The following is a 25,761-nucleotide window of genomic DNA, read 5'->3' as shown; positions in this document are numbered from 1 at the left end:
AACAATAAGCTCATAAAATATATTAATAGACTTCTGATAAAGTATTGCTTTTAGTATTTCTACTTAACTATGCCACAGTCTTTAGATTTCAGTTATTACCATACAATAATTATCCATGTGCTTTCATATTTGGTATTGTTATTCTTTCCATTGTCCCATTTACTATGAATCTTTCCATCCTTTTCTTTAAATGGGGGAAAGAGTACAAAAGAGAGTGGGAAAAAATTACCTACATCTCGGAAATCACTTTTGGGTGGCTCTAGAATTTAGTCATTTTTAAAGCTAAAAAAAATAATCAAATTTGCCCGTCATTTAAGCTGAGACCCACCTTTATTCCTACTTATTTTTAAAGAAATGAGACATCTTGAATCCTCACCCAATGTAGCTGACTCTGTGTTTTGAGGGAGGACCTCGGGGTGTTTCTTCATTAAACCGTTCCTCTCAACTCACATTCTGCAATTCAGTGTTGGAAAAGCCTGACATTGGTCGTTTTAACTGTACATTGAAGTTTAGGCGACACAAAATCATCCAACCTCCATTCTTTTTCTTCCCTTTCCTCTCTCCCCAGCCCCACCCCATAATGGATGCTCGGCTAGCTGTTTTTGCACGGGCTCTTTGTCTGAAGGATGCAGTAGAGGGATGCTAGGGAAAAAGGGGTGGTGGAGCGATTACCTCATCCCATGCCTCTTGCACCAATCACCGCTCGCCGGTCATGACTTCTCTGGGCAGACTGCGGGTTCTGGACCAACGGGAAGAGGCCCCAACCCATTCCCATGGCGACTGGATCGTATTTAAGGAGCCGCATCCGCCCATGTGCCGTAGGTTTTCTTACATCGACCGCTTGAGAGTCGCGCTGTAAGAAGCAACAACCTCTCCTCCGCCCTCTCCGCCGCAAGCAGCAACCATGGTAAGAATTTTCTTTCTTCGGCTCTTTCCGACATGAGGTGCAATCAGCCTTCGAAAAACTACGTGGAAGATTGCAAGCCCCATCGATTATTCCTTGACAGTTTTTTCGGGAAAGGGAGCCGTAGGCTTTGTTCCCGATGTTTATTTAGCATTGCCCCCATATCTGCCGCAATGCGGGTGCAGAAACCCAGGGCGCTCCTGTGGGGAAGAACAAAGGCTGCTAGGAAGGAACAACAAAGGCTGCTAGGCTGCTAGACTGTTGCTTTAAGGAGCCTTTCGGAGCTGCAAGCTGGCTTTGGTGAAAGGCTGCTCACGGCTGGGTTTGTCTATGTGACTCCTAGTGGCTTTTTCCTTCTTTGCAACTGTTGCCCGGAAACTGGGAGGGGAGGATTCATCGCAGAAAGATTGGGGGGATCAATGGGTGCAACAAGGGAAGGGTTGGGGTGGGGAAGGAGAGAAGGACCGGGACAAAGCGAAGGCTTTATCTGCTATAAAATAGAACCTTTTGGGGAGTCTGTCTTGCTCGCAGCCGACTGGGGTTCGATCTCCCATTAGCCGAGCTTGTCCAGAGCGATTTCTGAACGCAGAACCAGGAGTAACAACCCTCCCAAAAAAGAACCCTCTTAAGATTCGTGCACTTTTAGAAAAATAGCCAATATTAACGGGAAAACAGTTCCGGAGGGCTTTGGAGGCTGCGGCGTCACAGGGGCGGGGTTGTTTGTTTCTGGCTTCCCTGGCCTTGTAGCCCTGGGCGGGGTTCTCTGTCGACCGAGGACTTAAAACCTTTCATTTTGCAGAACCGCAAATGGTTCTTTTTGAGGGGCAAAGTCAAGATTTTCTTTTGCCTGGGAAGGTGGCGTGGCGGTGGGGGTAGAGAATGGATTTTCTGGGAGCAGGAAAGGACGCCCCAGTCCAGTCTGGGAAACGCCCTTCGCCTTCCCCCCTCCACCCTCCCTCATGAGTCAGGGAGGAGACAATGGGTGTGCAGCCACCGACATCTTAAAGAATACAAGTCCATGATCACTTAACTGGGCTTTTATTTAAAAGCTTGTCCTCTGATGCTTGTTTCCAATTTAGTAATTTATTAATCCTAATTGGAATTTTAATAATGATTTTTCAGATTTTTTTTTTTTTGCAGTCGAGAGGTTCTGGGAAAAAAGGAAATGAAAATGAAATAGCTGTAAAAAGAATTCCCCTCTGTTCAATTCTCTTTTATTCTAGCGCATTTTCTTTAATTCATTAAAATTCAGGCATGTGGTGCCAGAGGAGGAAAACTGGCAGAAGAGCACAATGAGATCATGGAGGCAATTGCTGGAAATCGATCTTCTGTGTTAAATAATGTAGCACAGAGTACAGGCTAGTACCAGGCACAGCAGCTGCAGCAATGCAGGAGGCTGACTTTGTTCGCCTCTCCCCCAGTCCTGATAGATTCTGCAGATAGACTGCAAAGGGGTGTGGCTTCTAGTCTCAGCTGCAGTACAAATGTCCATCTTGAAATGCCAGGTCATATCTAGAAACTCATCTTTATGAAGAAGAGGAAGCAGAAATAGTGATTCCAACAAAATACTGATTAAATTTATTTCATTTTAAATCATTTGTACTTTTTAATTTTTTAATATGAAAAATCTGTTGCAGCATGGCTGTGAAGACAATGAACATGACTATGAGAAAAACAGCTCATCATTATTCAGACCACACCCATATGCAGCATTTCAAGCAAATACTTTTATTTATTTAATTGTTTCTGCCATGAGAAGAACATGATCATAATACATAAGAAGTTAGTATTCTACCTTATGAGCCTCGTGAAATAAACTGCCTAGACAGACAAAAAAAAAGTTAGTATTTTACTTGGGCCAGAGAGATACCACAGCAGTTGAGAAAAGATGGACCTGGGTTTGATTCCCAGTATTCCGTATTCTCCCACAAGCCTACCAGGAGCGATTTCTGAACCCAGAGCCAGGAGTAACCCCTAAACACCATTGGGCGTGGCCCAAAAACAAAGCCAAAACCAGTTAGTATTCTACTAGAAATTTTTTACTGAAAATGTTAATGTGACCTAATTTTTTTTTTTTTTGTCTTTCCTCCCCAGCGTGAGTGCATCTCCATCCACGTTGGCCAGGCTGGTGTCCAGATCGGCAATGCCTGCTGGGAGCTCTACTGCCTGGAACACGGCATCCAGCCTGATGGCCAGATGCCCAGTGACAAGACCATCGGGGGAGGAGACGACTCCTTCAACACCTTCTTCAGTGAAACGGGCGCTGGCAAACATGTGCCCAGAGCTGTGTTTGTAGACCTGGAACCCACAGTCATTGGTTAGTGGCCTCATTGAGAAGCTCAAGTGGGGGGGGTGTTGGTGGGCAGGAGTATGTCACAGGGACTCCATGGGCATCGGCTTGAGCAGCATGGTGCAGGACGTTGCTGATGAGGGACTATTTGATATTCTTTTCCAGATGAAGTTCGCACTGGCACCTACCGCCAGCTCTTCCACCCTGAGCAGCTCATCACAGGCAAGGAAGATGCTGCCAATAACTATGCCCGTGGGCACTACACTATTGGCAAGGAGATCATTGACCTCGTCTTGGACCGGATTCGGAAACTGGTAAACTTTAAATAATTTTTTTCAAACGCTATGCTGCAAAGTAATAAAAAGTGAATAAGTTAATCCTTTATCACCTTTTAAATTAAACCATGAATTATCAGGTATAATTTAATGAATTTTTAACTTAGGATTTGCTAATAAGCATACTTAAATAATAAACAGTAATAAACATGCTTAAATAAGCATTCACTGTGCTTCTACATAAAAAGTTGTAACTATTTTCTCTATTTTTTTTTCCAGGCTGACCAGTGCACAGGTCTTCAGGGCTTCTTGGTGTTCCACAGCTTTGGCGGGGGAACCGGTTCTGGGTTCACCTCCCTGCTGATGGAACGTCTCTCTGTCGATTATGGCAAGAAGTCCAAGCTCGAGTTCTCCATCTACCCAGCCCCCCAGGTTTCCACTGCTGTGGTTGAGCCCTACAACTCCATCCTCACCACCCACACCACTCTGGAGCACTCTGATTGTGCCTTCATGGTAGACAATGAGGCCATCTATGACATATGTCGTAGAAATCTTGATATTGAGCGCCCAACCTACACTAACCTGAACAGATTGATAGGTCAAATTGTGTCCTCCATCACTGCTTCTCTCCGATTTGATGGGGCCCTGAATGTTGATCTGACAGAATTCCAGACCAATCTGGTACCCTACCCCCGAATTCATTTCCCTCTGGCCACATATGCCCCAGTCATCTCTGCTGAGAAAGCCTACCATGAGCAGCTTTCTGTTGCAGAGATCACCAATGCATGCTTTGAGCCAGCCAACCAGATGGTGAAATGCGACCCTCGCCATGGTAAATACATGGCTTGTTGCCTGTTATACCGTGGTGATGTGGTCCCCAAAGATGTCAATGCTGCCATTGCCACCATCAAGACCAAGCGTACCATTCAGTTTGTGGACTGGTGTCCCACTGGCTTCAAAGTTGGTATCAATTACCAGCCTCCCACTGTGGTTCCTGGTGGGGACCTGGCCAAGGTCCAGCGAGCTGTGTGCATGCTGAGCAACACCACAGCCATTGCTGAGGCCTGGGCTCGCTTGGATCATAAGTTTGATCTGATGTATGCCAAGCGTGCCTTTGTTCACTGGTATGTGGGTGAGGGCATGGAGGAGGGAGAGTTCTCCGAGGCCCGTGAGGACATGGCTGCCCTTGAGAAGGATTATGAAGAGGTTGGTGTGGATTCTGTTGAAGGAGAGGGGGAGGAAGAAGGGGAGGAGTACTAAAGTTAAAATGTCACAAAGGTGCTGCTTTTACAGGGAAGCTTATTCTGTTTTAAACATTAAAAAGTTGTGATCTGGTCATTTAATTTGTATGTGGCAGTTTATACTCATGTAATTACTGACCTACACTTAAGACATGATCTAAGCTATGGTGGTTCTGTGAGTGGTTTGAATAAAGTATTCCCTGTCTTAAATGAGTAGTCTTGTGTTTTCCATTTGGGTGTTTAAAATTTTTCATGTGTTTGGTATGCAGAGAACAAAGAATAACTGGCCAAACCAATATTATAAAGTGATTTACTTGGCTTTTGTCTAACATAGAATTTCTTTAAGAAAGGAATTATGGTGTTCGCTTCAGCAGCACATACTAAAATTGGAACTGTACAGAAACAATTAGCATGGCCCCTGCACAAAGATGACACAAAATCATCCCCCGGTGTCCCATATGGTCCCCCAAGCCAGGAGCAACTTCTGAGCACATAGCCAGGAGTAACCCCTGAGCGTTACTGGGTGTGGCCCAAAAACCAAAAAAAAAAAAAAAAAAAAAGATGACACAAAATCGTGAAGCATTCCATGTTAAAAAAAAATAAACGTGGGGCCGGAGAGATAGTATGGAGGTAAGGCATTTGCCTTTCATGCAGGAGGTCATCGGTTCGAATCCCGGCATCCCATATGGTCCCCTGTGCCTGCCTGGAGCCAGGAATAACCCCTGAGCACTGCTGGTGTAACCCAAAAACCACACACACACAAAAAAAAAACGTCCCACCTGGGGTACCAAAAAAGAAGAAAAAAAAGCATGGGCTCTGGAGTAATAGCACAGTGGTAAGGTGTTTGCCTTGCACGTGGCTGACTTGGGAGGGACCTGGGTTCAATTCCCATATGGTCCTCAGAGCCTACCAGGAGTGATTTCTGAGTGCAAAGCCAGGAGTAACCCCTGAGCGCTGCCAGTGTGGCCCAAAAACTAAGGAAAAAAAAAAAAATGGGCGTGTAGAAATGGCAAGAGTTGGTGTAAAGTTTATTATTACTATCATCACCCTCATTAACACAAAGTAACTCCCCCAGGCTTATACTTATTTCTATTTCTTGTATTTGTATTTTGAGTCACACCCAGTGATACTCTGGTATTATTCCTGACTCTGACCTCAGGAATTCTGGCTGATTCAGAAGACCATATGGGATGTTAAATTGAATTCAGTACTGGAGATAGCAGAGCAGTAGGGCCTTGCACACCGCCGATTCAGGATGAACAATGGTTCAAATCCCAGCATCCCCAATGGGCCCCGAGACTGCCTGAAGTGATTTCTTAGCACAGAGCCAAGAGTAACCCTGAGCGGCGCTGGGTGTAACCGCCCTCCCCCCCCCCAAAAAAAAAAAAGAATTGAGGGCCCGCAAAGATAGATGGAAGTAGGGTGTTTGCCTTGCATGCAGATGGACGGTGGTTCAAATCCCGGTGTCCCCTATGGTCCCCCGAGCCTGCCAGGAGCAATTTCTGAGCGTAGAGCCAGGAGTAACCCCTGAGCGCTGCCGGGTGTGAACCCAAAACAAAACAAAGAGTCTATTTACAAGAGCCAATAACTGGGTCTGGATAGCACAGTGGGGAGGGTGTTTCTTTTCATTTGCACATGGCAGACCTGAGTTTGATTACTGGCATCCTATATGGTCCCCAAGCAGCCCAGAAGTGATTCTTGTGTACAGAGCTAGGAGTGATTCCTGAGCACTACTAGGTGTGGCCACAACATAAAGAGCCAATAACTGTAGAAACAAAACAGTAGAATTTTTTTTTTTTTTTGGTTTTTGGGCCACACCCTGTGACGCTCAGGGGTTACTCCTGGCTATGCGCTCAGAAGTTGCTCCTGGCTTCTTGGGGGACCATATGGGACGCCGGGGGATCGAACCGCGGTCCGTCCTAGGCTAGCGCAGGCAAGGTAGGCACCTTACCTCCAGCGCCACCGCCCAGCCCAACAGTAGAATTTTTGCCATCAGTGATAACACTATGGAAACTTTTTTTTTTTTTTTTTTTTGGTTTTTCGGTTTTTCAGCCACACTCAGTGACGCTCAGGGTTTACTCCTGGCTATGGGCTCAGAAATCGCTCCTGGCTTGATGGGACACCGGGATTTGAACCACCATCCATCTTGAATAAGGCTGCTTGCAAGGCAAACGACCTACCTACCACTGTGCTATCGCTCCAGCCCCCTAAGGAAACATTTTTGACCAATGTCTCTCCAACAATACAACAGAGTTCAGTTGACGATCCAATTGAGAAAAGATTAAGAGCTCAAGGATAGGGAGCTTTCTGGTGATATCATATTTTGTTCTGGGCCAAGGATGTAGCTCAGAGGTAAAGCACTTTCCTTGTCTTATGAAGTTCTGGGTTAAATACCAGCACCAAAGAAATCTGGAGGTTTTTCTTTTCTTTTTTTTTTTTTTTTTGGGGGGGGGGTTGGGCCACACCCGGCGGTGCTCAGGGGTTACTCCTGGCTGTCTGCTCAGAAATAGCTCCTGGCAGGCACGGGGGACTATATGGGACACCGGGATTCGAACCAACCACCTTTGGTCCTGGATCAGCTGCTTGCAAGGCAAACGCCACTGTGCTATCTCTCCGGGCCCAAGGTTTTTCTTTTTTGTTTTGTTTTTGGGTCACACCCAGCTGTGCTCACAGTTTGCTCCATATATTTTGTTTTAATGCCTATTTTAGTACTGTTTTTTTTTGGGGGGGGGGAAGGGGGGTCATACCTGGCAGCGCTCACGAGTTACTCCTGGCTCTATGCTCAGAAATCGCTCCTGGCAGGCTCGGGGGATCATATGGGATGCTGGGATTTGAACTGCCATCCTTCTGCATACAAGGCAAACACCTTACCTCCGTGCTATCTTTCTGGTCCCTAGTACTATTTTTCTTCTAGAACATGGACAAATTAAGGATAGTGTATTTATTGAAATATATATTAAATGTTTTTAATGGAACAAAACAAACCAAGAACAATTAATATTGTGTATTATGGTTCTGGGGCTTGATACTCAGCACTTCAGACAGACAAGGCAAGTGCTAATACCACTGAGCCATATCCCCAATTCCAAGATCAACTAAATTGTTTTCAGTGTTTCGGACAACTCTTATTCTGTGCTCAGGAATCATTCTCTATGTCATTCAGGATACCATGAGTATATATATATACTCGTATGTGTGTGTGTGTGTGTATACTAGTATACTACATATAGTATACTAGTATACTTATGTATACTAGCTATATTTTCAGCTATGTTGCCCTGAGTCCTTAATTTTTTTTGGTTTTGTTTTTTTGTTTTTTTTCGGTCACACCCAGTGGCGCTCAGGGGATTCTCCTGGCTCTGAGCTCAGAAGTCACTCCTGGCAGCCTCGGGGGAACATATGAGATGCCGGGAATGGAACTATAATCTGTCTGGGGTTAGCCAGGCAAACACCCTACCCCTGTGCTATCATTCCAGCTCCCTCAATTAATTTTAAGGCTAATACAATACTGCTCAGCATTTTCCTCTTTTTTTTTTTTTTTTTTTTTTTAGTTTTTGGGCCACACCAGTGGCTCTCAGGGATTACTCCTAGTTTTTCACTCAGAAATTAGTCTGGAAGGCTCAGGGGCCAAATGAGTTGATGGGGATCTTATCTGGGTTGGCCAGTGTAAGGCAAACACTATCTGCTATGCTATCACTCAGGCCCTGCTCAGCATTTTCACTTGAAGGTAATGCAGATAGATCTGATACTCAAAATTAGACTTGTATATTATTGCTTTTATTCAGAATTTAATAATTGGAAACTGGGGCCATTGCAATATTACAGCAGAATTCTTTACTATTGCGGAATTCTATTCTATTACTAACACTGTTGTATTACTAATATGGCAAGCATTCAAGCACTCTGCTATATCACTCTGGTCCTCAAATATAAGGGTTTGTTTTTGGTTTTTGGTTTCTGGGCCACACCCAGCAGCACTCAGAGGTTGCTCCTGGCTCTATGCTCAGAAATCGCTCCTGGCAGGCACAGGGGACTATATGGGATGCCAGGATTCGAACCACCTTTGGTCCTGGGTCAGCGGCTGCTTGCAAAACAAACGCCCTACCACTCACTACGCTATTTCTTATATTTCAAATATAAGTTTTTAAGGTATATTCCCAGCCCTTACCAAAACATAAAGGACAGTTAAACTTCCTTTATAAAGTTCCTTCCTTCCTTATTTTTTCTCTTCCTTTCCTTTTCTTCCTCTCTTCATCTCTCCCTTCCATCTTCTTTCCTTCCCTCCCTCTTTCCCTTTCTCTTTCCTTTTTTTGTTTTTGGGTCATATCTTTAGTGCTAAGGGCTTCCACCTGGCTCTATGCTCAAAGATTACTCTTGGTATTTAGGAGATCATCTGAAGGTATTGGCAAGTGCTTAACCTCTATACTATCTCCCCAGCTCCCAAAAAGTAAGTTAGATATATCACTATTATTTTGTTGTTTTAGGGCCACAACCAGCACTCCTCAGGGGTTACTCCTAGCTCTGTACTCAGGAATCACTATTGGTGGGCTCAGGGGACCATGGAATAGATCAGAGATCAAACCTGGATCAGCAATGTACAAGTATACTATTGCTTGGCTCCAGATATATAACTATTATTGGTTGAATACAGTCTAAATAAAAGAAGTAAAGAAAGAAGTCAAAGAAACCGGAGTGATAGTACAACAGATAGAGTGCTTGCCTTGCCCACAGCTCAGCTAATTCAGATAAGATCTCTAGCATACTATATGGTCCCCTGAACACCACCAGAAATGATTCCTGGAGTAACTAACCCCTGAGCATTTCTGAGCATGGCCTAAAAACAAAACAAACTATAAAATAGGTTAAAGCACTTGGATCTTAATTTCAGTGATAAATATTAATATTAATTAGACATATATTTCTTTTTTTGTTTTGTTTTGCTTTTGTTTTGGGGCCACACCCATTGACACTCAGGAATCACTCCTGGCTTGGGGGACCATATGGGACGATGGGGGTCGAACCACCTCGGTCCATCCTAGGCTAGCTTGGGGAAAGCAGACACCTTATTTCTTGTGTCACCGCCCCAGCCCCTAGTTGTGGTTCTTGCACATATGCACACTGGGACTCTAATTTGGTTTTTGGGCCTCATCCATTGGTATTCAGGAGTTACTTCTGGCTCTGCACTCAGGGGTCATTCCTGGAGGTGCTTGGGGGACCATATGGGATTCCTGGCATCAAATCCAGGTTGGCCATATGAAGGACAATGCCCTACCCAATGTGTTATCATTAACAGTCCTAGGGCTCTTAATTGAGGTACACAAATTATGATTGTAGTACTTGCTGAGGAGGGGGTCTTATCCTTTTATATAGTACTAACACATACCTCACTATGGTACAGTGAAAATGCTTGTGTCACAGGGATCACAGAGAGCACAAAAAAATTAAGTTGGGCTGGAGAGATATCACAGCAGAAGGGCATTTGCCTTGCACGCAGCTTATCTAGGAAGGACGGTAGTTCGAATCCTGGCATCCCATATGGTACCCTATGCCTGCCAGGAGTGATTTCTGAGCAGAGAGCCAGGAGTAACCCTGAGCACTGCTGGGTGTGGCCCCAAAACCAAAAACAAACAACAACAAAAACCCTGATAATTTGAAAATATTGTGAAAAAGTTTTTCTCTGGGATTATGACCTTTGCAGTTCCTTGGTACCTGGATTCTTAGATTCAAATACCAGGATTGAATTGTGACTGGATGGAATGGTACAAATATTTTGTATCTAAAAATTATAAGGGCCCGGAGAGATAGCACAGCGGCATTTGCCTTGCAAGCAGCCGATCCAGGACCAAAGGTGGTTGGTTCGAATCCCGGTGTCCCATACGGTCCCCCGTGCCTGCCAGGAGCTATTTCTGAGCAGACAGCCAGGAGTAACCCCTGAGCAACGCCGGGTGTGGCCCAAAAACCAAAAAAAAAAAAAAAAAAAAGGTGATAAAAATTGTAGCTACTATTATGTGTTTATAAATATACATGTTAAACTTTATTTTTGTTGTTTGTTTGTTTGTTTGTTTGTTTTTTGGTCACACCAGATGATGCTCAGGGGTTATTCCTGACTATGTTCTCAGAAATCGCTCCTGGCTTGGGATACTATATGGGACACCAGACGATCAAACCACAGTCGGTCCTAGGTTAGCGCCTGCAAGGTGAACACTCTACAGCTTGTGCCACCACTCCAGCTCCCATGTTAAACTTTTTTTTAAAAATGTGCTGGACATGAACTTTTGCTGACTCATCTAAGAATTTTGGGCATTGGGCCAGAGAGATGACATGGAGGTAGGGTGTTTGCCTTGCATGCAGAAGGATGGTGGTTCGAATCCCGCCATCCCATATGGTCCCCCAAGCCTGCCAGGAGCGATTTCTGAGTGTAGAGCCAGGAGCAACCCCTGAGAGCTGTCGGGTGTGACAAAAAAAAATATATGTATATATATATATATATATATATATATATATATAGGTTTTTGATAGCATAGCGGTAGGGCGTTTGCCTTGCACATGGCTGACCAGAATGGACCTAGGTTCAATTCCAGGCATCCCACATGTTCCTCTGAGCCTGCCAGGAGTAATCCCTGAGTACTGTTGGGTATGGCCCAAAAACCAAAAATTAAATAAAAATATATTTGGGGGGTACAGTAGGCAGAGCACTTGTCTGGTACACAGCTGATGATTTAATCCTATGACACACAATATGGTCCTCCGAGCACCACCAGGAATGATTGCTGAGCACAAAGTCAGGAGTAAGCCCTGAGAACTGCCTGGCAGAGAAAAAGAAAAAGTTTCTGGTTGGGTGGAGATAGTTTAAAACATGGCTAATACACATCCTTACACGAGAGTTTATTTCCCCTTCCTCATGGTCCCCTGCCAGGTGCAATCAAGGATTAGACCTGAGCATTCTAGAGGTATGACTCAAAAAGAATAAAAGATTCTCTTGACAAAAATTGGAGGATGGGCCGGGCAGTGGCGCTAAAGGTAAGGTGCCTGCCTTGCCTGCGCTAGCCAAGGAAGGACCGCGGTTCGATCCCCCGGCGTCCCATATGGTCCCCCAAGCCAGGAGCAACTTCTGAGCACATAGCCAGGAGTAACCCCTGAGCGTTACCGGGTGTGGCCCAAAAACAAACAAACAAAAAAAAAAATTGGAGGAAGTTCAAAAACAGAGGGACCGGAATGATAGCACAGTGGGTACTGTTGCATAACAGCTGTTTGGATGGGGCTGGATGGTGATGGGATGGATGGAGGTCTTTCTCCTCCAGCCCCGGGCCACGTGTCTCCAACTCCCTCCAGCCATGGGGTTTGCAGGTTCAGGGTAGCACCAGGGAGAAAATTCACAGGCAGTCAGGGTTCAGGAAATATCAGCTTTATTCAGGTCCTGGCCAACATGTGTGTGGCCTATCATAACCTTTTACACTGGATCCCTATTCAGCCCTGCATTGTACCATGTCTCTCAGCCATCTCTCCTCCTGCCCCTTCCATCCTCCAAAATCCTCTCATCAATCCCCTCCCCCCTAAAGCTAAACCTACCGTATTTTCCGGCGTATAAGACGACTTTTGAAACAAAGTCAACTGAAAATCTGGGGTCGTCTTATACGCCGAGTATATCCCAAAAAATGTTTCAATATGCCGCTAAACAAAACAAACAAACAAACAAAAAAAAATCAGGCCGCAGAGTTTCCAAATCTCTTTCTTGGGGGCTCCCAAACAGTACTCAGGAGATCTGGGGGCCACTTCTGGCAAGACCCAGCTAACCGTGTTGGTGGTTCAGTGCTAGGGTCCGAGGATGGGGTGTTGTTTGGTTCATGTAGTGGGAGAGATTAACTGACGCCACCAGGGAATTGCCAGAAAAGGTGCCTATGATAAGAGACCAATCACTTCAAGGCTGCTCAGACCGCCTCTCTAACTCAGCCAATCCAAGCAGGCTTTTTTTGTTTGTTTGTTTTTGTTTTTGGGCCACACCCAGCGATGCTCAGGGGTTACTCCTGGCTGTCTGCTCAGAAATAGCTCCTGGCAGGCACGGGGGACCATAAGGGACACCGGGATTTGAACCAACCACCTTTGGTCCTGGATCGGCTGCTTGCAAGGCAAACGCCGGGCCCCCAAGCAGGCTTTTTATGCATGCAAGTTAGACAATGTTCTGGACTGGAATCTACACAGTAAAAGGCCTGCTGATTGGCCAGAGTTAAAGAGGAAGCGATTTCTGAACTTAGAGCCAGGAGTAACCCCTGAGCGCTGCCGGGTGTGACCCGAAAACAAAAACAGGCCGGCGGCATGGTGGTGCTAGAGGTAAGGTGTCTGCCTTGCCAGCGCTAGCCTAGGACGAACCACGGTTCGATCCCCCGGCGTCCCATATGGTCCCCCAAGCCAGGAGCGACTTCTGAGCTCATAGCCAGGAGTAACCCCTGAGCATTACCGGGTATGGCCCAAAAACAAAAACAAAACAAAAATAAAAACAATTACTATTGCTTAGAACAGTAGCAAATGCCAATTTGCTACAAATCTTTTTTTTTGGGGGGGGGTGGTTTTTGGGCCACACCCAGTGGTGCTCAGGTGTTACTCCTGGCTGTCTGCTCAGAAATAGCTCCTGGCAGGCACGGGGGACCATATGGGACACCGGGATTCGAATCAACCACCTTTGGTCCTGGATCGGCTGCTTGCGAGGCAAACACCGCTGTGCTATCTCTCCTTGGTCCTGGATCGGCTGCTTGCGAGGCAAACACCGCTGTGCTATCTCTCCGGGCCCTGCTACAAATCTTTACTACATCTTTATGTTGTAAAGATGGTAGTTGCCCAAATAGCAAAGAGGAGTTTCTCTCACTATACCAAAGACTCTAAGTAAATATTTACAGGGGGCAGAAAATACAATAAGGGCTAACCTAGAGTGAATCCCAGACACTTTATATCAGGGGTCTCAAACTCAATTTACCTGGGAGCCGCAGGAGGCAAAGTCCGGTGAGGCAGGGCCGCATAAGGAAATTATTCGGTAAGCGAATAATCGCAAATACTGTGATATTTGAAGGCTGGCCGCGGGCCACAAAATGTTGTACGGAGGGCCGCAAATGGCCCACAGGCCGCGAGTTTGAGACCCCTGCTTTATATAGTCTCCTAAACCTGCCAGAAATGACCCCTCAAACAGCACATAGGCAGGAGTAAACTAATAAACCTGGAGCACAGGGTGTGGCTCAAAACCAAACCAATAGTTATAGTCCCTCTAAAAAGCACAATAAAAGTAGGATCTATATAATAATTAAAATGTAGCTAGAGGTCAGAGAGATAGCACAGAGGTAGGGCATTTGCCATGCAGATGCCCAACCCAGGTTGAACCTGGGTTTCATTCCCAACATCCTATATGGTCTCCTCCTGAGCCTGCCAAAGGCAATTTCTTTCTTCTTTCTTTCTTTCTTTTTCTTTCTTTCTTTCTTTCTTTCTTTCTTTCTTTCTTTCTTTCTTTCTTTCTTTCTTTCTTTCTTTCTTTCTTTCTTTCTTTCTTTCTTTCTTTCTTTCTTTCTTCCTTCCTTCCTTCCTTCCTTCCTTCCTTCCTTCTTTCTTTCTTTCTTTCTTTCTTTTTCTATCTCTCTCTTCTTTCTTTCTCTCTCTCTCTCTTTCTCTCTTTCTTTCTTTCTTCTTTCTTTCTTTCTTTCTTTCTTTCTTTCTTTTCTTTCTTTCTTTCTTTCTTTCTTCTTTCTTTCTTTCTTTCTTTCTTTCTTTCTTTCTTTCTTTCTTTCTTTTGTTTGTTTTGCTTTGCTTTGCTTTGTTTGGGCCACACAGGGGTTACTTCTGGCTATGAGCTCAGAAATCGCTCCTGGCTTGGGGGACCATATGGGATGCCAACAATTGAAAAACTGTCCATCCAACCACCGTCTGTCTTGGATCAACTGTGTGCAAGGCAAACATCCTACCTCTGTGCTATCACTCCAGACCCCCAGGGTCAATTTCTTTCTTTTTTGTGGGGGGGGCACACCCAGTGATACTCAGGGGTTATTCCTGGCTATATGCTTAGAAATTGCTCCTGACTCGGAGGACCATATGGGACCCCGGGGAATTGAACTGTGGTCTGTCCTAGGCTAGCACTGGCAAGGAAGACGTCTTACCACTTGTGCCACCGATCCAGACCCTCAGGGTCAATTTTGGTTTCCCCCCAATAAAAGAGTAAGCTAAATATCCACTTAATACTTTATATTCTAGCAATAGATAACTTTAGGGGTTGTTGGGTTTTGGGTTTTTTTTGGGTGGGGCCCACACTCAGCAGCGCTCAGGGTTACTCCTGGCTTTGCACTCAGAAATCACTCCTGGCAGGCTCCAGGAACCATATAGAATGCTGGTGATTGAACCTGGGTCTGTCTGGGGTCAGTAGCATACAAGGCAGATGCCCTACTGCTGTGATATCACTTCAGTCCTAGTTTTGAAATATGACAAAGTATATGCATTCACCTATAATTTAAAGATATATCCAATATATTTAGTATGGATAAAGGTGTCTGTTGGAGGGAGAGTTAGCTTTTCTCTCAAGTAGCAAAATAAGTTAACATTATTTAGTAATTTTTTTTTTTGGCATATACCAGACTGGTGGCAGGGATGTGACTCAGCTATAGAACAAATACCTTCCCTGTGTGAGGACTGGATTCTATTCCTGCCACCACTAAAACAAACAAAAAAAGATACTAGATTAGATTATAGTTAAAGGTGCCTTTTAGTTCTGTGAAACCTGAAATGTCATCAGGGACTTAAAAAAAAAAACCTTCAAATACTTCCTCATTGACAACAGAGCAACAGAGGAATTCACAGACAACAAGGTTAGTGAAGTTAATGGTTTTCAGAAGGTATCTGGGGAGACTTAGAGGCACACAGGAGCAAATCTCTGCTGCTGAATCTCTCAGGTTCTGCTGAAAGCTAAGAGGAAGGTGCCTATTTTCAAATGGCTTTTCACAGGGAGCTGAAGGCAAAATGGAGTTTTGTGGTTCCCTATGGACAGCAAAATGGAATTGGGTGGCTCCCTAAGCTTCCAATCTCTGTAGACTAATTATTTTTCATTTCTTTTTAAGAATAAGTAAGGGAGGAAAAAACAAATTAGAATATTCAAATGTTCCCATGTCCTTTATTTGTAAAATAAGTACAAATTTGAGTTTTTAATTAAAAACCTTTTAATGAGGGTGGGGTAGGAAACGGAGCGGTGAGTTAGCAGTAGAGCATTTGCTTTGCAAGCGGCTGACCTCGGATGGACTTCGGTTTGATCCCCTGGCCACCCATATGGTCCCCAAAGCCAGGAGTGATTTCTGAACGCATAGCCAGGAGTAACCCCTGAGAACCACCGGGTATGTCCCAACATACACACACACACACACACACACACACACACATACACACACACACACAACCCCTTTCAACAGGGGCCGAAGAGATAGCAGAGCAGTAGGGTGCAGCCGATCCAGGATGGACAGTGATTCGAATTCCGGCATCCCATATAGACCCTGACCCTGCAAGGAGAGATTTCTGAGTACAGAGCCAGGAGTAACCCCTGAGCACCGGGTGTGGCCCAAATACCAAAAATTAATAAACAAAAACAGGGGGGCTGGGAGGGATAAATAAAAACATCCTGTTTGGTTCCAAGTTTATGAATGGCTTTAAATATATATATATCATATTCTTATAAATCATGCCCATATACCAGGGTAAATATTATTATTATAGTGTTCAGATTCTTGTCTTCAGGCAATCAAGATGGTCAAATTCAGTAGAATCTTTGAGGAAAGGAAGAAAAAAAGCTAGAAAATTGGAACATGTCTTTACATGTCCTGAAGTAGGACAAACTAAAATTCTGTTTTGGAGCCAGAGCCTAGGGTCTTTGTCTTGCACGCAGTCAACCCCAGCTGGGCTGGGTTTGATTCTCGGCATCCCAAATGGTCCCCAGAGCCTGCCAGGGGAGATTTCTGAGTGCAGACTAGGGGGTAACCTCTGTGTGTGTCGGGTGTGGCCCAAAACAAAAAAACAAAACCACTTTTGTTTTATATTTTCTTAGCTGAGGGTGGGATGAAGTGGGGGGATAAGTACACAGTATGCACTTATAGTAAAATAAATGGAGTAGAAAAGAGCAAGTTGTTTCAGAAGAATATTTTTTGCATATCCTGGGCCCATTCTCTTGATATGCCTTACAGGGAATTTTTCTTTGTCACCCTACCTATTTCCTTTCTGTCCTAAGATCACTACATCATTATTTGTCTGATATGAAGGGTATAGGCTTTACCAAATATGAATAAGTAATAAAATAAACCACATGCATTTTCAACCCATATTTAGCTTTTTCGTAACTAATACTGAGAGGATATTCTGATTAACAACAACAATGAATTTATTGGTGTGTGTGGTTCTTGGGGTTTTATACAGGGTCTCCTACTCGCAAGACATCTAAGCCCTAACCCAATTTGTGCCCCACAGCTATTTAAAACAACACTTTTATTATAATAAACACTAAACACTTACGAATCCCCAAGGGTTAGCAATGTAGTTTATGGTCTTAAATGGAAATTCCTGGAAAAAGAACAAACACAGTCTTTCACCATGAGTCTCTGAGCACTAAGCTGTAACCTATAGAGCTATCTCCAGTAACAGAAGCAGTTTTTATTATTATATAGCTTTTAAGAAGCCTAAGAAATCTCTACTTGCTCAAATAAGTTCCTCACCATTCAAATTTCTTTCCCGATGTTATCAATTCAGCTACCCAACCTGAAATGTCTTTAAACATTCTTTTTAAAAGCCCTTAAGCGGGCCCGGAGAGATAGCACAGGGGAGTTTGCCTTGCAAGCAGCTGATCCAGGACCTAAGGTGGTTGGTTTAAATTCCAGTGTCCCATATGGTCCCCCTGCGAGCACCGCCAGGTGTGGCCCAAAAACCAAAAAAAAAAAAAAAAAAAAAGCCCTTGGGGAAGGAATTGGCATTGAAATATTGTCTATCTGAAACCCAACCCAATCATGAAGAACTTTGTAATTGTAATTCATGGTGACCAAATACAAATTTGAAAACCAAAAAATTATGGCTGCACAAAGCGGATGAGAATTGCTAAAAATAGGGCCTACACCAAGGGTCTCAAACTCGCAGCCCGCCGTACAACATTTTGTGGCCCGCGGCCGGCCTACAAATATCGCTGTATTCGCAATTATTTGCTTACTTTTTTTTTTTTTTTTTTTTTTGTGAAATCCCTATGCGGCCCTGCCTCACCACAACTTAGCCTCCTGCGGCCCCCAGGTAAATTGAGTTTGAGACCCCTGGCCTACATCGTCCTTTAAACAGTTCCACTGTTACACTTTGAAAGTGTGAAATATTTGCTTTGTCTTTAATGTGCTTTAGTGTGTGCTCTCACACACACACAAACACACCACAGAATTTATTCGGTCTTCTAGGCCTCATGTGCCACACACAGTCTGAGGCATGCAATGGGGAATGTCTTGCACACAGTGAAATATTTACCTCGTCTTTAATATGCTTTAGTGTTCTCTCTCTCCTCTCTCTCTGTGTCACACACACACACACACACACACACACACACACACAGTCTTGCACACACAGTGAAATATTTGCTTCGTCTTTAATATGCTCTAGTGTTCTCTTCTCTGTCACACACACATACAATGTCTTGCACACACACAGTGAAATATTTGCTTCGTCTTTAATGTGCTTTGGTGTGCTTACACACACACACACAACCACGGAATCTATTCGGTCTTCAGAAGACCTCACGCGCCACAGTCTGAGGCATGCAATGGGGGATGTCTCGCCTTCCCAGGGACCGAGAAAAAGCAAAGGCAAACTCGCTGACACGCTGTAGCCAATAACAGCCATCAGTGGCTGGTCATGGCGCCTCCTCTGGACTCGGCCCTGAGGTAGGAAAGCGAGGCTCGCCTCCCCTCAGACCAGACCCTCTCCACCCACAACCTCTTCCCCCATCACTCCCCAGCCCGCCGCGCGACTCTCGGCCTGGAGGGGAGGGGAGGGCAGGGCAGGGCAGGGCAGGGCAGGGCAGGGCAGGGAGGGCGGGCAGGCCCGGAGGGGGCGGGCGGCCGAGCCGGGCGGCGAGTGGGCGCGCAGGGCCGGAGGAGGGGCCTTGGCCGTGGCACCGCCCGGGTCCGCCCGTTCCTGCCGGGCCCGCTACTTAAGAGGCGCCGCCGCCCGCGCCCCACTTCCTGTGAGCGTTACTCAACTCGACCCTTAGCTTGTCGAGGACGGTAACGAGCCCCGCCGCCTGCTCCGCCCGCTTTCCTCCGTCTGCTCGGGAACCCCCACAGGCCCATCATGGTGAGTGGCGGGAAGGGCCCGGGGCCTCAAGGGGCCATCGTGGCGCCCCAGGAATGCGAGGAGAGAGGGGATGGGTCGTGCATTTGGAGGGGGATTAGGGGTTCCGTCGGGTGGTGCAAAACGGGGTGGGGTAGCCGTGGGGTGCTCGGATGCAACAGCGGTGGGTCGCACGCATGCAGGCCCTAGACTGCCGCCATGGAGTCCGTGTACGACTCGTTTTGGGGCCCAGAAAGACTCCCCAGAAAGTGGGGGGACTCTGCATTCTTTGCCCAACTCCGGGTCTAAAGAACGGGATGCACGAGTTCCATTAGTGATTGGGGTCCTTTTACTCCCCCCTGGCCGGGGAGCAGCTCCCGAAGAAGCCCAGGCTTTGCTTCTGGACGGCGCGCGCTTCCTCCCCGTCTGCGGCGGCCGCGCGCGGGCGCACTCCCCGCCCCGACTTCCTCTGCATTGCTGCTGCGCGGGAAGCCGCGCGCGGCTACTGCGCAGGCGCGACCGTTACCTTCTTCCCGCCAAGGCGTGGCGGCGAAGCTGTGCGCAGGCGCCTCGCGCCAATGCGGCTCAGGCCAGAGGGCGTGGCTCCTAGTTTAGTCGCCGGGTGCCCCCCCTTTTTTTTAATTCGAATTTTGGGCCACATCCTGCGATTTCAGAATTACTCCTGACTCTGCAGAAAGTACTGAGCGGAGGGCATTCTTATGGATTGCCAGGGATCGAACCCTGGTCTGCCTTAGGCCCTTCTCAACTGTGTTATTGCTTAAGCCCGTACAGTTTTGCCTTTTCTTGCAAACTAGGAGAATGTGAAAGAGGAACCCGTGTATATTGCATTCATTTTTTAAAATTAATTTAAATTTAAAATTTAGCCAACGTGCTAAATAGGCCGCCTCAAGTCTTTGACATCTATATCACTAAGAGCCTGTAGGAACAGATGGTAGAGGGATTTAGAAGGAATGGAAGCCAGATATAGGTCCTGATCTGGGTTGCAGATTATCTTTGGCCACAGCCGCTCGGGTGGGGGTGGAGTTGAACCCAGTGCCTGCCGGGAATAAATGGGGCCCTCTTGAATTGCTTATTCATTCAGTGCTGCAGGGCCCCGCCTCTTCCCTACAGATATTTCCTGGTCTGGCCACGTGCTTCCTTTGCAGGGAACAGTCAGAAATCTGATAGCTTTTAAGACCAAAAGCAGGATTCTTAGGGCCATAGTACTGTAACTTAAATACCCTTAACAAGAAAGAGGGTGTAATTAAAACGATTTCTAGACATAATCCCAGTAGAGAGTGGGTGGTATGAAAGGCAATGAAAATAGTTTAAGGGGCCCTGGCCATACTGAAGGTACTTCCTGTTTTCAAAGATTGATGATTCCTTAGTGCTTGGGAGATCATCTCATTTTAGTTGGGAAAATTTGTAATATCTATAATGTTTTGCTCATAAATCATGACTGCATCGCCTTAATCCTGACTGTTCCCTTCCTTCCCCAGCGCGAGTGCATCTCCATCCACGTTGGCCAGGCTGGTGTCCAGATCGGCAATGCCTGCTGGGAGCTCTACTGCCTGGAACACGGCATCCAGCCTGATGGCCAGATGCCCAGTGACAAGACCATCGGGGGAGGAGACGACTCCTTCAACACCTTCTTCAGTGAAACGGGCGCTGGCAAACATGTGCCCAGAGCTGTGTTTGTAGACCTGGAACCCACAGTCATTGGTTAGTGGCCTCATTGAGAAGCTCAAGTGGGGGGGGGTGTTGGTGGGCAGGAGTATGTCACAGGGACTCCATCCATGGGCATCGGCTTGAGCAGCATGGTGCAGGACGTTGCTGATGAGGGACTATTTGATATTCTTTTCCAGATGAAGTTCGCACTGGCACCTACCGCCAGCTCTTCCACCCTGAGCAGCTCATCACAGGCAAGGAAGATGCTGCCAATAACTATGCCCGTGGGCACTACACTATTGGCAAGGAGATCATTGACCTCGTCTTGGACCGGATTCGGAAACTGGTAAACTTGAAATAATTTTTTCAAACACTATGCTGCAATGTAATAAAAAGTGAATAAGTTAATCCTTTATCACCTTTTAAATTAAACCATGAATTATCAGGTCTAATTTAATGAATTTTTAACTTAGGATTTGCTAATAAGCATACTTAAATAATAAACATGCTTAAATAAACATTCACTGTGCTTCTACATAAAAAGTTGTAACTATTTTCTCTATTTTTTTTCCAGGCTGACCAGTGCACAGGTCTTCAGGGCTTCTTGGTGTTCCACAGCTTTGGCGGGGGAACCGGTTCTGGGTTCACCTCCCTGCTGATGGAACGTCTCTCTGTCGATTATGGCAAGAAGTCCAAGCTCGAGTTCTCCATCTACCCAGCTCCCCAGGTTTCCACTGCTGTGGTTGAGCCCTACAACTCCATCCTCACCACCCACACCACTCTGGAGCACTCTGATTGTGCCTTCATGGTAGACAATGAGGCCATCTATGACATATGTCGTAGAAACCTTGATATTGAGCGCCCGACCTACACTAACCTGAACCGCCTTATTAGCCAGATTGTGTCCTCCATTACTGCTTCTCTCCGATTTGATGGGGCCCTGAATGTTGATCTGACAGAATTCCAGACCAATCTGGTGCCCTACCCCCGAATTCATTTCCCTCTGGCCACATATGCCCCAGTCATCTCTGCTGAGAAAGCCTACCATGAGCAGCTTTCTGTTGCAGAGATCACCAATGCATGCTTTGAGCCAGCCAACCAGATGGTGAAATGCGACCCTCGCCATGGTAAATACATGGCTTGTTGCCTGTTATACCGTGGTGATGTGGTTCCCAAAGATGTCAATGCTGCCATTGCCACCATCAAGACCAAGCGCAGCATCCAGTTTGTGGACTGGTGTCCCACTGGCTTCAAAGTTGGTATCAATTACCAGCCTCCCACTGTGGTTCCTGGTGGGGACCTGGCCAAGGTCCAGCGAGCTGTGTGCATGCTGAGCAACACCACAGCCATTGCTGAGGCCTGGGCTCGCTTGGATCATAAGTTTGATCTGATGTATGCCAAGCGTGCCTTTGTTCACTGGTATGTGGGTGAGGGCATGGAGGAGGGAGAGTTCTCCGAGGCCCGTGAGGACATGGCTGCCCTTGAGAAGGATTATGAAGAGGTTGGTGTGGATTCTGTTGAAGGAGAGGGGGAGGAAGAAGGGGAAGAATACTAAAACTTTAAGCCCTGAATCATGTCTTCCTTTAAACAACTCCAGCTCTAGATGACAGTAAAGCTTTATTAGATCCTATTTTTAAATGTGAATCATGTCTTGTGTACCTCTTGACTTTATTTCCATCATGTCTCAATAAATGCTTTTAAATGTCTGACTTACATGTTTTTCCTTAATGGGTTTTTTCAATTTAAGAGAAAATGATCTTATCTATATAATGTGCAAGAAGGTAATATCAAGGTACCAACTTCCTTTCTGAAAGCCCTATTGGGGAAAGAAAAAGATCTAGGTTAGAATCTGACCTTGGACCTCATCTCAGTTTTATAGTAATTAAGACAAATCAAGGGCTTGCATATAACAAACCCAAATTCCAAAATCACATGGTCCTAATTTTATGGGTAGCCCTGCCATTTTTTTGAGCAAATGTGCGATACCTTCCATGGGCCATGTATGTATGGGTAGTAACAAGGAAGTGTTAGTTTGTAGTTTTGGGTGGCAGTAGTTCACATTCTAGTTAGCTTTATCAAAAGGAAAAACAAAATATTAGTTCAAAGGACTAGAGCATGTCCTTTGCATGCATGGTAGTTGGGTTTGATGCCACAAAGTCTGGACACTGCTGGGAGTGCCCCCAAAACCAAGTACTATCTTTTTTTGTTTTGTTTTTGGGTTACTCTTGACAGGTTAGGGGGATCATATGGGATGCAATTACAACAGCATCACTATGACCTACCCCCCTGAAGGACTGGAACTTATATGTGGCAAATTGAGGTTCAGTCTTCGGCTACACATGGTCTCCCAAAAACCAGGAGTATCCTCAAAGTACTGCCAGGTGTTCCCCCAACCTCTGATCTTAATAAACCAAGAAAACTGCAAGAAAGGTTATTTTACAGCCATTTTAAAATTTGAAATGGTGATTTGAGGGGACTTGGGCCACACCATTGGTACTCAGGTTACTCCTGGCTCTGCTCAGAAATCACTCCTGGTAGGCTTAGAGGACCATATAGGTTTCTGGGGATCAAATCTGGGTCTGTTCCAGGTTAGCCACCTGCAAGGCAAAAATGCTCTACTGCTGTGCTGTCACTGGCCTCCCACAAAAAACATTGTGATTTACAAAGTCCTTCAGAATTGGGTTTCAGACATACAATTCAGGGCCAATCTCACCACCTTCCTCCAGCATTTTTCTAGTGTATCACAACACCTACACTTTGCCCTATCCTGTCAGTATAACAGGCCCCTTTAAAATTTAGATTGTTAAGAGTTTGAGTCCCTTGATAACATTGTTAACTTTGGCTTGGATTTTTTTTTGGGGGGGGGGCACACCTGTCACATCTCAGGTGTTACTCCTGGCTCTGTCCTCAGAAATTGCCCCTGGCAGACTCTGGGGACCATATGAGATTCCAGGATTCGAACCACTTTCAGTCCTGAATTGGCTGCATGCAAGGCAAAGGTTCTACCGCTGTGCTATCTCTCCGACCCCTGGCTTGGATATTTAGTTGTCCTTTTGTTTTTAAATCTCCACCAATGTACCTGAGACTGCTTGGCCCCTGACCCCAACCTTCATATTTATGTTTCTCTCCCTCCACTCATTTCTCACTATGCTCTGGGACCAAGGGTATATACAGCCTTTTTTTTTGGGGGGGGGGGGGGGAGGGGGTTGGTTTTAGGCCACATCCAGTAGTGCTCAGGGATTACTCCTGGCTTGGCACTCAGAAATCACTTCTGGCAGTTGAGGGGACCATATGAGATGCTGGGGGATCAAACCCAGGTAGATTCCTGTTGCAGGTAAATGCTCTACCGCTGTGCTATCACTCTGGCCCCTATAGTTATTCTTAAGTATGGAAGGCATGTATTCTACAATGTCACATTTCTAGCTAAAAGAGCAATTTATTAAGTTTTTTGTTTGTTTGCTTTTAGGCCTTACCTGGCAGTGCTCGGGTTACTCCTGGATTTACGTTCAAATATTACTCTTGGTAGGCTAAGGGGATCATATGAAATGCCAGGGATTTGAACCCAGGTTGGTCCCATACAAGGCAAAAGGTCCTACCTTCTGAGCTATCACACAGGCCCCTACTATTTATTTTATTTTATTTTATTTTTTATTTTTATTTTATTTTTTTTTGGTTTTTGGGTCTCACCCGGCAGTGCTCAGGAGTTACTCCTGGCTCCATGCTCAGAAGTCACTCCTGGCGAGCACGGGGGACCATATGGGACACCGGGATTCGAACCGATGACCTTTTGCATGAGAGGCAAACGCCTTACCTCCATGCTATCTCTCCGGCCCCTATTTTATTTTATTTTTATATACTTTTGGTGTTTGGGCCACACACGGCAACACTCAGGTTACTACTGGCTCTGTGCTCAGAAATCGCTCCTGACAGGTTTAGAGGACCATATGGGACGCTGGGAATTGAACCCAGGCCTGTCCTGGATCGGCTGAATGCAAGGCAAACACTGCTATTACTTCAGCCCTCTTAAGTTTATTTTTATTTATTTTTTTTGGGGGGGGCCCACACTGGTGAGACTCAGGGGTTACTCCTGGCTATGCGCTCAGAAGTCGCTCCTGGCTTGGGGGACCATATGGGACGCCGGGGGATCGAACCGCGGTCTGTCCTAGGCTAGCACTGGCAAGGCAGACAACTTACCTCTAGCGCCACCACGCTGGCCCTTAAGTTTATTTATTTATTTATTTATTTATTTTTTGTTTTTGGGCCACACCCTGTGACGCTCAGGGGTTACTCCTGGCTATGCGCTCAGAAGTTGCTCCTGGCTTCTTGGGGGACCATATGGGACGCCGGGGGATCGAACCGAGGTCCGTCCTAGGCTAGCTGGGACGCCGGGGGATCGAACCGCGGTCCGTCCTAGGCTAGCAGGCAAGGCAGGCACCTTACCACCACCTTGCCACCGCCCGGCCCCCCAAAAAAAAAATTCCTTAAGTTTATTTTTAAGTCTGACTGGCTCCATGCTCAAGGGATCATGCTGTAATGCAACCGGGCCTCTTGGGTTCTAGGCATGCACTCAGTCTATTGAGTTATCTCCCCAGCACTGCACTTTAATTAGCATGAGCTACTTATGACATGTGCATCATGGTCCAGTTTGTTCTGTTTTGTTTGGAACAGGAGAGTAGTACAAAACCTAGCAATGCTCAGAATTTCTGGCTCTGTGACCTCTTGGTGCTGGGGATCTGATCCCTGTTAGCTACATCAAAGCAAGAACTCCATTGGCTGTCCTATCTCTGGCCCAAAACAGAGAGGGGGAGATAGTATAAGGATAAAGTTCTTGCCTTAATGCAGATAGACTCCTGACCCCAAGCCTGCATGATATCAGAGAGTACTGCAAGTTGTGACCCCTAAACCCCAAAATTAAAGTAGAAAAGCAGACCAGGGACCAGGAGATCTTTTTTTTTTTTTTTTTGGGGGGCCACACCGGTGATGCTCAGGGGTTACTCCTGGCTACACCATATGGGACACCAGGGGATCAAACCTCGGTCCATCCAAGGGTAGTGCAGGCAAGGCAGGCACCTTACCTCT

The 25,761-nt window shown here is 46.0% G+C and overlaps 1 protein-coding gene and 1 non-coding gene across 3 annotated transcripts; both read left to right on the top strand.

Annotated features, from left to right (window-relative positions):
* The first annotated feature begins 808 nt into the window (after window positions 1-808).
* LOC126022533 (tubulin alpha-1B chain) lies at window positions 809-22,391 on the top strand. Of its 2 annotated transcripts, XM_049783483.1 has the most exons (5): window positions 809-907; window positions 2,999-3,221; window positions 3,360-3,508; window positions 3,749-4,051; window positions 21,560-22,391. In XM_049783483.1, the coding sequence occupies exons 1-5, from the start codon at window positions 905-907 to the stop codon at window positions 22,235-22,237; spliced, it is 1,356 nt and encodes a 451-aa protein (XP_049639440.1). In that variant the 5' UTR covers window positions 809-904; the 3' UTR covers window positions 22,238-22,391. The 2 variants fall into 2 exon arrangements, with proteins under 2 accessions (XP_049639440.1, XP_049639439.1); XM_049783482.1 differs by lacking the exons at window positions 809-907; window positions 2,999-3,221; window positions 3,360-3,508; window positions 3,749-4,051 and adding exons at window positions 18,895-19,038; window positions 20,514-20,736; window positions 20,880-21,028 and having other exon boundaries at window positions 21,257-22,391.
* LOC126023737 (U6 spliceosomal RNA) lies at window positions 5,071-5,174 on the top strand. The gene has a single exon (XR_007500813.1). It is a non-coding gene; the product is annotated as a U6 spliceosomal RNA (small nuclear RNA).
* Window positions 22,392-25,761: the final 3,370 nt, after the last annotated feature.

Source organism: Suncus etruscus, chromosome 11 (genome assembly GCF_024139225.1).
Source record: "Suncus etruscus isolate mSunEtr1 chromosome 11, mSunEtr1.pri.cur, whole genome shotgun sequence".
NCBI lineage: Eukaryota > Metazoa > Chordata > Mammalia > Eulipotyphla > Soricidae > Suncus > Suncus etruscus.
The sequence above is the reverse complement of the archived record's forward strand: the minus strand, read 5'-3'. Positions and strand labels throughout refer to the sequence as shown.

Bases quoted from the DNA above. Each gene is read 5' to 3' on its own strand.
- LOC126022533 (XM_049783483.1), top strand. The intron at 3,222-3,359 runs GTTAGTGGCCTC...ATTCTTTTCCAG, and splicing joins CCTGGAACCCACAGTCATTG to ATGAAGTTCGCACTGGCACC. The intron at 4,052-21,559 runs CTGAACAGATTG...ACCTACACTAAC, and splicing joins AGCGCCCAACCTACACTAAC to CTGAACCGCCTTATTAGCCA.